The following is a 12890-nucleotide window of genomic DNA, read 5'->3' as shown; positions in this document are numbered from 1 at the left end:
TGTAACTGTGGTTCTTTGAGATGTGATGCAGATATACACACACCTAGTGCACTGGAGCCAGAGAATTTTGTGTAGGAGTATCTGTAGGTGGAGCGGCACTCATGCCTCGTAGCTGTAGCCCCTCCCTGGCTAGATGAGGTAGTGCCGCCATGACCCCCCTCAGTTCCTACACACCACATGTCAAAAGTATCGACTCCGATGCAGAGGGGATGGAGAGTGGGTTGTGGAATACATGTTTGTATCACAGCTCAAAGAGGAGGTTACTTACTGTAACTGGAGGCAGCATGTGTCCCTGTGGAGAGAACTGTAAGACCCCCAGCAGGGGGAAGTTTGATATCTTATAGCATTCAAGTATTTGAACAGTATGCAGCCCAAGATCCACTTAGAGATCCTTTGTGAGGATATGGCGTGGCCCCTTGATCTCTCCACCATGGCAACAAAAAGAGTCTCAGGCCTGGTCTACACTATGGGCTTAAGTCAAATTTAGCTGCGTTAGGTCGATTTAAAAATTACTGCATCCATACAACCAACCCCATTCCATCGACCTAAAGGGCTCTTAAAATCGACTTCTGTACTCCTCCCTGACAAGGGGAGTAGCGCTAAAATTGACCTTGCTGGGTCGATTTGGGATAGTGTGGACACAAATTGGCCTCCAGGAGCTATCCCAGAGTGCTCCATTGGGACCGCTCTGGACAGCACTTTGAACTCCAATGCACTAGCCAGGTACACAGGAAAAACCCCAGAAAATTTTGGATTTCATTTCCTGTTTGGTCAGCGTGGCGAACTCAGCAGCACTCAGCAGCACTCATGACCATGCAGTCCCCCCAGAATCATAGAGCATAGAATGTTTCTATGCTCCCCCTATCATCTCTGTCCCTGAGGTTATCGTAGATTAGAAGATGAAAAAAATGCACTCGCAATGACATATTTTCTGAGCTCATGCAGTCCTCCCGTACTGATAGGGCACAGCTTAATGCATGGAGGCATTCAGTGGCAGAGGCCAGGAAAGAATTAAGTGAGCACAAAGAGTGGAGGCAGGACGCAATGCTGAGGCTAATGGGGGAGTAAACGGACATGATGAAGCATCTGTTGGAGCTACAGGAAAGCCAACAAGAGCACAGACCTCCGCTGCATCCACTGTATAACCGCCTACCCTCCTCCCCATGTTCCCTAGCCTCCTCACCCAGAAGCCCAAGAACGCGGAGAGGAGGCTCTGGACACCCAGCCACTCCACTCCAGAGGATGGCCCAAGCAACAGAAGGCTGTCATTCAAACAGTGATTTTTAGTGTGGCTACAATAAGCAATATGGCCTTGTCCTTCCCTCCTCCCCCACCCCACCCGGGCTACCTTGTCCGTTATCTCTTTTTTTTTTAATTAATAAAGAAAGAATGCATGGTTTCAAAACAATATTTACTTTATTTCAAAGGGGGGAGGGTGGTTGGCTTACAGGGAATTAAAATCAACAAAGTGGGTGGGTTTGCATCAAGGAGAAACACACACAACTGCCACACCGAAGCCTGGCCAGTCATGAAACTGGTTTTCAAAGCCTCTCTGATGTGCAGAGCGCCTTACTGGGCTCTTCTAATCACCCTGGTGTCTGGCTGCTCAAAATCGGATGCCAGGCGATTTGCCTCAACCTCCCACCCCACCATAAACATCTCTCCCTTACTCTCACAGATATTATAGAGCACACAGCAAGCAGCAATAACAATGGAAATGTTGGTTGTGCTGAGGTCTGACTAGTCAGCAAACAGCGCCAGCGAGCTTTTAAAGGTCCAAAGGCACATTCTACCATCATTCTGCACTTGCTCAGCCTGTAGTTAAACTGCTCCTTACTACTCTCCAGGCTTCATGAGCCATGGGAGCAAGAGGTAGTCTGGGGTAGGTGCGACTGTGCCAGCTGGGAGAGCAGCCTGAGGCAGAAGCCTCCAGCTTGCATGATATTCCAGGCAGGATTGAATCTTCATGAGACGAAACTTAAAGAAGAGAATGACCTGGCTCCCATTCGGTGCTCTAAGAGGAGGATAGCCATGTCTGTCCAGGCGCCCCGATCGACCTCACCAAGGTCTGCCAGGAGCACCCAGGAGATGTACGACAGTTAAGAGTCCTACTGTACCATCTGCCGCGAAGACAAGGAGCTGCTGCTGTGTAGCAATGCAGTACTGTGTCTGCCAGCAGCACCCAGGAGACGTACGGTGACGGTGAGCTGAGCGGGCTCCGTGATATGGCGTCTGCATGGGTAACCCAGGAAAAAAGGCGTGAAACGATTGTCTGCCATTGCTTTCATGGAGGGAGGAAGGAGGGAGGGACAGGGGCCTGACGACATGTACCCAAAACCACCCGCAACAATATTTTTGCCCCATCAAGCACTGGGAGCTTAACCAGAATTCCAATGGACAGCAGAGACTGCAGGAACTGTGGGATAGCTACCCACAGTGCACCGCTCTGTAAGATGATGCTAGCCACGGTCGTGAGGATGCACTCCGCTGGCTTAATGAGCTTAGTGTGGACATACGTAATCGACTATAAAATCAGTTTCTAAAAATCGACTTCTATACAATCAACCTAATTTTGTAGTGTTGACATACCCTCAGAAAGTTTCTAAAGGGCCTAGCTCTTTGTAGGTAGAATGCTAGGGCATGTCTGACATCCAGGAGAGGCATGTGGTTTTGGAAAGAATACAGGTAAGTGGATTGATTGACTGAGATGGAATTCAAACACAACCCTGGGGAGGAATTTGCAGTGCAACCTCTGTGAAATCTTCTCCTTGTGGAAAACCACTGCTGTCATAGTCGTTAGCTGACTAGCCCACCTGGCCAAAGTGATGGCTAATAGGAATGCAACTTTCATGAAAGGTGGGTCATGGTACTGGTTGCCATAGGTTCGAAGGGTGGTTCTGTGAGAGCTGAGAGGACGAGGTTAAGATCCCACTGGAGCCTGTGTTTGACAACAGGTGGGAAGGTTCTGACCAAGCCTTTCATAAAATATACTGCCTTTGGGTGCATGAAGATAGAGCATCCCTCCACTATGGGAAGGAAGGTACTAAATGTCACTAGGTGCACAAAGAGGGAGCTGAGGGCTAAGCCCAATGTTTTCAGGGTGAAGAAATACTCGAGGACAACCCGGATGGTCACCATGTCAAGAGAATGATGATGACAGTGCACCCACTTCAAGAAGAGGTGCCGCTTTGTCTGGTAGCACATTCTGTTGGACTCTTTCCTACTCTGGTTAAGGATCCATTGGACTGAGGCTGAACATGCACGTTCTATGTTAGACACTGTCACGGGGTTCACTCCCCACTAGCAGCGTCTCCTGCTGTCTGTCCTGGAAATTTATCTCTGCCAGGTGTTGCACTCCCCCTCCGGTGGTGTCTTCACCCGTGCTGTCATGCCCTGCTGGCTCTCTCACTCCACGAACTGCAGTCTCCTCTTTGTGGCTTGGCCCTCCAGCCCGGTCATTAAGGTTCTCCCCTTCTGGGGAATTCAAAAGTCCTTCCAGACCCGCTGTCTGGCTGGCAACTCCAACGCCCTTGCCACTTCTCAGTGGCTAGTAGGGGAACCCAGGCCTGCCCACTGCACTTGGTTCCAGCCAAGGACCCTATAACAAGCAGCCAAGGTCTCTGCATGGTCCCACCCCTTGCTGCTGTTTCCCTGGCCTTCTTCCTACTTATCTAGCTTCCCCTCTCTCTAGGTTTGCCAGCCTCCCAACTCCCTCCACTCAAGGAGTGGCTGCAGCCTACTAACCTGAAACCCGGCATCTGTAGCCAGCTTCCGGCTTTATAGGCTCCATCTGTTCCTGCAAAAGTGAGCCTGTGTGCAATCAGTTAGTTTCCTGCTGCCTGGCTCCTTCTCCAGGTGCAGCCTGGGGAATTAATTGGCCAGCCAGGCCAACTTAACCCCTTCCAATCCTGTGTTAGGTGGACACCCCATCACAGATGCCCATCCAAACCCCAGGCCATGAGGTGAAGAGAGACTGAATTGGGATGCAAGCCTCCCTTGGTCCTGTTTGAGAAGATCCAGGAATGACTGGAGCCTGACCAGTGGAGTGCTTCAGGTGGTCTGTGAACCAGAACTCCCAGGGCCAGTAGAGTACTATGAGAATGATGATGGTCTGTCCTGGAGAACTTTCCGGAGAACTTGAGGCAGAAAAGGAATTGGAAGAAAGGTATATTGAAGGTCACCCATTCAGGGGAGCAGGGGAACATCACCCTGGGAGTATCTGCCTACAGCCTTCCTCAAGCAGCAGATGGGAAGCTTTTGATTAATTTGTGATGCAAAGAGGTCTCATCAGGGAGTACCACACCATGCAAAGAGATCAGTCAGGACTGTGTTGTGTAGTTTCCATTTGTGGTCTATGCAGAGAGTCCTGCTCAGTACGTCGGCCAGGGAATTCTAAGAACTTGGGAGGTACACACCCTGTATGGTCACCTGGTTTCTGACACACCAATTCCTCTGCCTCGGAGTAGAGAGGACAAGATCTCATCCTTCCCTGCTTGTTGACATAGACCACCATGGTAATGTTGTCAAATAGGATCTTCACATGGAGACAACTTCTTGCCATGACTGTCCCACTAAGAAGCCAGTTGTCCAGGTACAGGAATACCTTACAAGTCCCTGGCATCTCATTTGGGCTGCTATGACTACAAACACCTTAGTAAAGACCATTGGTGCTGTTGCTAGGCTGAAGGGAAGGATGTGAAACCGGTAATGTTGCTGCCCCACCTTGAATCTCAGGAACTTCCTGTGAGACGAGTGGATGTCCACATGGAAGTATGCATCTTCCTTCGCAAGAGCAATGAACCATGATTCCTCCTAGAGGGATGGAATTATCGATATCAGTGTGACTATCCAGAATTTCAGCTTTCTGATTAATATATTTAGCTGACAAAAATTCAGGATGAGCCTCTACCCTCCGCCTTTTTTGCGGATGAGGAAATATGGTGAATAGAACCCTCTCCCCTGGTATTGAGGCAGGACGACCTCTATCGCACCCTTGAGAAGCAGGGAGTCTGAAGAATCAATTGGTGAGAGGGATCCCCAAAGGGAGTCAGGTGGGAGAGTGATGAGGCAGGAACGAAAGAAATTCTGTGGAGTATCTGTGGATCATGTCCAGTACCCAACTGTTCACGAGGATCTTGCCTCAACTGTGGGCAAGATGGCCACCAAAGATAACGGGGAGTGAGGTAGGTGGCATCAAAGGTAGTTCACAGGTCTCAACCCATATCAAAAATGACTCTTGGACTGCAGCTGGGAAAGAATTGAGGAGGTGCCAATGGCCGGGGCTGGGAAGTGGGCTATCTGGGACCTCTGTCATCTGGGGAAGATGGCTGTTGACAGTAGGATGGGTAGGCATTAGGTGACTGTGGTCTGAAGGGCTGCCTCTGGTGCTTTTTTCTGTGGGGCAGCGTGTAGATTCCCAGGAACCGCAGAGTGGAGCATGAGCGCTTCAAGGAATGCTGAGACTCATCCATCTTGTCATTAAAAAGATTGGCTTCATCGAAAGGGAGGTCCTCAATGATGTTCTGAACCTCTCTCAGGAAACCCAAAGACTGGAGCCAAGAGTCTCTGCGCATAACCTGTCTGGTGCCCAGGAACAGGATGCAGTGTCAGCTGCACCACTGCAGCCTGGAGGGCCACCTTTGCTATCAGTTTCCTCCCATCTACCAAGGCCTGGAACTGGGCCTGGTCATCTTCAGGGAGCTTGTCCTTAAGCTCTTCCATCCTGCTGTAGATACTGAAATCATACTTAGCAAACAGCACCTGGTAGTTGGCTATGCAAAACTGCAGCCCGCTGAGGAAAAGATCTTCCTGCCCAGGAGGTCCAACCTTTTTGACCCCTTGTCTGGTGGGTTGGACTTCTGTGGGGGTTTTGAGCCTGCTCCACAGCTGTTGTTGAACCCACTCCACAGTGAATTAGAGGCCAGGTGAATAAAAAGGAAATTGGTCCCTTTGCATGGCATGAAATAGCATCTCTTGGCTTTTTCGTGGGAGGAGGAGACATGATACAGGCATGTGCCAAACCATCCTGGCCGGTGCCAGTATGGTCTTCTTTATGGGTAGGGGCACCCTGGTTGGTCCCTGTGGTTGAAGAACATTCAGGAGACAATGTTGGGGATCCTGGACTTCCCCAGCAGAATTTGTAGATCACTAGCCACACTCTGTAGCAGTTCTTGGTATGGACGGGAGTCATCCATTAGAGAGTGTGGCAAAAGGATGACTGCCTCATCCAGCGATGAGAAGGCTCCAATCAGAACTGGCAGTACCGATTCCATGTCTTCCTCCTCGTATACCAATGAAACCAGCTGGTAAGTGTGGGGGGGAACAATAAGACCCCCTGAGATGTTGCCAGACTTCTGTAATACGGGTCCCAGGGACTCCAGTAGGGCCAGAAGGAGGGGGTCCACTGGTCTCAGACGACTCCATTGAAAGTGATACTAAGCTTCCTAGTGGCGGAGGGGCAGGCAGAGAAAGAGTCATAGCCAGGTGGATATGGTTGTCTTGACTGTCCATCCGGGTTCGTGCACTGTGGCAGAGAAATTGGCAGGGCTATGTCCTGGGATTCCTCTAAGTCAGACAACAATTCCATTGGAAACAGCAAGACCATTGGTACCGGGGGGTCCCGATCTGATGGATGGGGGAGGGACATCTCCTGCAACAGTTCATCCTCAGGCGCAGGAATGTCCCAGAGAATGGACAGGCCAGACAGGAGTGGAGACAGTCTGCGTATTGATGAGGTGGCACCGATGGAACATCCAGGGCCACACTCGGAGTTGGGTGCTCCATGTGTCCCACCACCATGGTCACCGATGGTACCAAAGGATCCTGCTTCTTCTTTACTTTACCCTTGGGAGCCAGTTCTGCAGGATCAGCCCATGATGTCTCACCTGACCTGGCACAGCTTGGAGAGGAAATGTGCCTCTTATGCGCAATCTGCTGCAGGGATCTGTTCTTATGACCAAAAGAGCGTTTCTTATTCTTGTGGGGGGGCTTGTCCTGGGGCTTTTGCTGCTGACGACTATGCATCATGGCTTGTGGTCAGAGGGGCACTACTGGTTGGTGGAGGCCACTGTATGAGGGTGTCTCCCTGGCCAGGATCAGAGTGAGTCTGGGGCCTCAAATCTTCTTTGATCAGGAACTTATGGAGTTGGAGCTCACAGGCCTCTCTAGTTCTTGGTGGAAAGGACTTACATATGTCGCACTTCATCCAGACACTAGAGGCACCATTGATGCTCGTCACTAATGGAAAAGGAATGAGGGAAGGAGATGCAGTTCTTGAAGCCTGGGACCTGGGTGTAGCCCTTAGGTAGCAAAGGGTTCTTCTCCACAGTTGGGGTTCTATACGACACTGTACTATGCTAAACTATCTCAAACTAAGCTATAAAACTATTAAAAAAATATTTACACAGGTATATACAACAACTCTCTTAATGAAATAAAAGTAAAGGTGGAATAGGGGTTCCAATTTAGGCCATGTGGAGGTAAGAAGGAACTGTAATGGTGTCAACCCCACCGTCCCTGATTCCTCATGTTTCCAACCAAGTGTAAGACACTGTGCTTGTGCAGGTCTATGGACTCTGATTGCAGAAAACTTCTGGACGCAGAAACATGGCATGCATGCACACCCACGTGTGGAATACACATAGGGACCATCACTCAAAGAAGTAGTAACTGTTTCTTCTTCTTTGAGTAGATGCAGCCGTGTAGGTGATTCACAAGCAGTACACACAAGAGGTGGGGGAACCTACTTAAAGAAGGACTGCAGGACTGCTCTACCAAAGTACACATCTGTTCTTCATGCAACAGTAATGGCATAATAGTTGGTAAACATATGCACAGGTGATCAAATGGCAGCCCTGCAAATGTCCAATACTGAAACGTCACCTAAAAAGGCCATTGACATAGCCAGTGCCCTCAGAGTGAGCTTGCAGTTTTTGAGGAAGCATAGTTCACACTATTTTGTATGCAGTCTAGATGCAGGAAGTTATCCACCTGGAGACTGTCTGCAAAAAGAGGGCTTGTCCCTTCTTCCAGTCTGCATATGACAGACAAGGCAAAGCACAAAACTGTTTAGTCCTGTCCAAGTAAAAGGTGAGGCAGTGCCTGACCTTCAGTGAATGAATATGCTGCTTCTCCAGGGTTTGTCGGTCTGTGGCTTGGGACAGAACACTGGTAGATATGCTGCTTGAATTCAGGTGAAATTGAGTCATTACTTTACATAAAACTCTGTGTGGCTGCAAGGTCACTTTGTCCTTGGACAGCTGAGTATAAGGAGGCTCTACCATCACAGCCTGCAACTCATGGAGGTCATAGCCACCAGGAATGCAGTCTTTTGACACAGTAGTGGAAAAAAATATGCCAAAGACTCAAACAGAGGTCCCATCAGAGCTGCTAAAACTGTATTGAGGTCCCACAAACAAAATGGTTCTCTCACGGGTGGGTGCAGACGAAGGACTCCTTTCAAGAACCTTGCTACCATGGCATTCAAAAATAACAACCTCCCCTGGATGGAAGGGTGAAATGCCGAAATTGAAGCCACGTGGATCTTCAAACAGACTGAGTGCAAGATGTAACAAGTATACCAAGATGTCCTGAATTCCAGTCAACATTGGTTGAACCCTGAGGGCCGATGACCACACTGAAAAACGTTCCCATTTGGCCAAATAGGCCAATCTGGTGAAGGGCTTCCTACTATTAAGTAAAACCTGCCACACAGCCTCCAAACATTGTTCCTATTCCTCATTTAGCCATGGAGGAGCAACACAGTGAAATAGAGAGACACCTGAGTGCAACATGCAAGCTCTGACCATATTGCTGGTCCTGGGCAGTGGGAACCAAGAGAAGAGGACTGTTAGGATATAGATATTCAGGCCTGTCTGCAAAGGCCTGTACTTTAAGAATTTAGGTGTATTCTTATCACTTGGCTAGTTCCAGAGGTATAAAAGAAAGAATCAAAACCACTGTCTGCCAGTGTAAGGGCCTTCTCTTACTGTGACAGTTTGTGGCCCTGTGCTTAGGCTCAGGCCTTTGGCTAAGCAGCAGAGGCAGCCATAAGCTGGGAAGCGAACGGTCACATCCTCACATTCCAAACTAGTCACATTGAAATAAGGTGCTATTGGGCTGTTAGGCACTATCAGGACAGGATTGTATTCCTATCACCTCCAGAGAAAGGGAAGTGCCTAGAAAATGTAAAAGGAAACTTAGTTTGATAGCATCCTGTCTGGCAAGAACTCACTTATCAATAGCTGGGATGTGAAATCCTCACTTCTGTGTTGTCTTGTCATTGTAGTTCCCACTTTGCTATTGTTTGTCTGTATAATCTCTGTCTGGTTCTGTGATTGTTCCTGTCTGCTGTATAATTAATTTTGCTGGGTGTAAACTAATTAAGGTGGTGGGATATAATTGGTTACATAATCATGTTACAATATGTTAGGATTGGTTAGTTAAATTTCAGGAAAATGATTGGTTAAGGTATAGCTCAGCAGAACTCAAGCTTTACTATATAATCTGTAGTCAATGAGGAAGTGACGGGGTGTGGGTGGGGATGGGGGTGGGCATGTGGGTGTGTGAGATGGGAACAGGGAATGGGGGTAAGAAAATTGGAATCATGTTTTGCTAAAGGGGGAAATGGGAACAGGGAATGGGAGTAAGGAAGTTGGAATCATGTTTGGCTAAGGGCAGGAATGGGAACAGGGACACAGGTGTAAGGCTCTGTGGTGTCAGAGCTGGGAAGGAGGATACTAAGGAAGGAAACTGGAATCATGCTTGCTGGAAGTTCACCCCAATAAACATCGAAAAATGAAAAGACGAAGAATGTATGTCTTGCATTGGCCCAGACCTTCACCTGTAGTGTTCTGTTAACTATTTTTCACTTATAGAAGTCCCCACAAACCAGGATCCACCAACCCAAACCAGCATCAGACCCTGTCAGAACAACAAATCCAAAATATGCAGATGTATCTCCACTGTTATAATGATCAATACCCCCTACAACACACCTTTCATCATCAATAGATCCTACATTTGCCTATCACAGCATGTGGTGTACCTCATTCAGTGCATTAAATACCCTAACAATTATTATGTGGGGGAACCCAGACAATCACTAGAGTCTCAAATGAACTCTCACAGAAAAATTATAAAAGACAAAAACATCCTATCACCCATGGATGAACACATTTCACAAAACAATGTCTCCATATCAGACCTCTCAGTCCTCATCCTCAAAAGAAACCTGCACAACACTGTCAAAAGATGAGCCTGGGTACTTAAATTCATAACTCTGCTGGACACTAAAAACATGGACTCAGAGATGCTGGTTTTATGGCTCATTACAATAATTTGTAATTGTAACATACCTTGCTGCCTACTACTCTCCTTTGTCCCACTATTGCAGAGGTGTTGATTGTCCACATCATTTTAAGTGGTATCCTACAACATGTGTGAACCCCATATGCTTAACAATCTGTCCAACTTTGTACTTAGGTTGGCCAGTCTGGTCTACCTTCCCCAGACCTCAGGAAGAGCTCTGTGAAGTTTAAAAGCTTGTCCCTTCCACCAACAGAAGTTGGTCCAATAAAAGAAATTAGCTCAGCCTCCTTGTCTCACTTATTTTGAGATACTTTATTCATTGAAATGGTGGCAATGAGGAAATAAACTTTAAAAGAAAATATAAGGATTGTATTTCATGGTCCAAAGGGCAGAAGAAAAAAATATTGGTGCATTATATTAAAATGCCACTTAGGTCAGGTCAATTCAATAAAGTACCTAAGCACGTACGAAATTTTAAGTGTCAGTAATCCCACTGTTCGAGTAACATAACTGTGCTTAAAGCTACCTTAAGGCAGCACCTGAAAATTTTCCTACTTTAGGGGACTCCTTAACAGCTGCTGTTCCTCTTGGTTGGGAGGTTGTCAGGGGCAGGGCTAGAACACAATGCACTTCAGCAATCCTAGCCAATGAAGCATCATTTATAGAGCAGTTATTCATTAGCACAAGTTAGAGAAGCTCTAACTTGTACCAGGAAGCAATTCAGCCACCAGCAGCCTCCAAAGGCAGATCAGGTAGGGACTCCCAGGTGTGTCAAGCAGTGCTCTGGAAAAGCTGAGGATCTGGCCCAAAGTATATTATACTTACACTTAATTAGATCCAAATAAATCCTATTTTTGCTTCTCTGGTTGCATTAATGTTTAAGGCTGGATGATATTTTGGAACATATTTTTGAAGGGGATATCTTTCTTCAGGTAGGAACTTGACCAGGTTGACTATTTCTTCCTGATCATCATAATTTTACCTTTGCCAAATTCTTAGCTTTGTGAGATTTCTGTGAAAAAAAAGATTTTTTCTCTCTCTCTCTGATATAGCTGTAGGAAGTATTAATTAAAACGTGTGTTTTGTGTGTCTGAAAGCAAAAAAGGACTTAATGTTTTCTAGTGGGGATGTATCATAATATTTTATACACAGCATTACAAGTTTTTAATACTACTGGATAATTTGGTTTTCTGACCACCATATGTAAAAGTATTATTATCAGAGTTAAAGAGTCTCAGTTTCCTACCTGTTTTTTAAAAGCTGCCATGGCTTCTTTGTGTTGTTTGTTTAAAGTTTCTGTCTCATGCTGCAGAGTTTCCTGTTCAATGAAAATACTTTAAATTAGGTCAAATTATAATGTGCTTTAAACATGACTCTTACTATACCCTTTCAGTAACAGAGAACTAATATTTTAAGAAAAAATATTGCCATTTTGATTCTTTCTTAAGTAGGTTCTAGAAAAAATGAATAAAATAAATTACTTAGTAAAATTGAAGATCTTGAATGAGAAGTGTCTTTTCTGGTAATTTTCTTTCTGCTAACAGCTTCTCTCCTAATTCATAACAAATAGATAATGCCTCTCACCTGTGGAATTTTGAGACAGTCCAGAGTTGCTGCTGGAGCCTTACTCCTTACCGCAGGCCACCAGAAAAGTTCTTCCAAAGCTGTAAAAATACTCCAGCAACAAATTATTAGTATTAAGACAACAATTTGAAACTGTATTAGCTCATTTGAAGGGAATTTTATGTTTATGTCTCCCATTTAGAGAAAATTTTCAGTTTGTTACAAATTGTATTCTGATAATTTACCAGACTACCAGAATGGATTAAACAAAGAGAGTAGTTATTAGCAGAGAGTACTATCAGGTAAAAAATTTCTCATTGTGCTGCACAGCTTGGGAAGTAAAGGGGAAAACATAATATTAACTTAAAATGTTGCCTATTACAATAGAATAATAGGCAGAAATGTAAGTTCTTCTACATAAAGTAAAAGCTTTGTAATTTAAGGGATTATCTGGGAGCCTACCCACTATTACCTTCCTACCAAAGGATTACATCAATGAATGACATTTCTATGTTGAGTTCTGTCTGAACACAAAATGAATAAAAAATAAAGTTGTAAAACAAATTAGTTGGGAGGAACAGAAGTGCCAACTTGCTCTCCCACCAGAGGAAGAATTTCTGGTAGCACACGGTGAAGAGTGAGGCTTAGTCCTGAAGTCCCCAGCATCAACGACTCTAGGTCACCTCTGAATTCCACTGGTGAAAGGTATTACCCATTTGTTATGAATATGGAGAAAAACTATGTAGGAGAAAGGTAATATATTTTATTAGTCCACATATTTATTTGTTCATAATATGATAGATGAAAATTTGTAAATTCTAGGGCTATCTAAACTCTGATGCACAATACATACCACATAAAAGGATATTGAAAAAAATATACAGCCATTCATAAAACAAAAATCAGGAAAAGGAATTTGAACTCAACAAAAAGAATGATTCCTTAGCCTATGGTTATTTGAGATTTTGTAGCCAGAACCACACGCTTGTCAAAAGTTCATTTTGATATTGGAGTTTAAG

The 12890-nt window shown here is 45.8% G+C and overlaps 1 protein-coding gene across 1 annotated transcript in view; it reads right to left on the bottom strand.

Moving 5' to 3' along the window:
- CCDC73 (coiled-coil domain containing 73) overlaps positions 1 to 12890 on the bottom strand; it is a 250798-nt gene that overhangs the window by 82937 nt on the left and 154971 nt on the right. The window contains exon 8 of the mRNA XM_048852773.2: positions 11555 to 11626. Within this exon, the coding sequence (XP_048708730.2) occupies positions 11555 to 11626 (72 nt within the window). The remainder of the gene's footprint in view (positions 1 to 11554; positions 11627 to 12890) is intronic.

Source organism: Caretta caretta, chromosome 6 (assembly GCF_965140235.1).
Source record: "Caretta caretta isolate rCarCar2 chromosome 6, rCarCar1.hap1, whole genome shotgun sequence".
NCBI classification, from domain to species: Eukaryota; Metazoa; Chordata; order Testudines; family Cheloniidae; genus Caretta; species Caretta caretta.
This window is presented reverse-complemented; position numbering and strand designations above follow the sequence as displayed.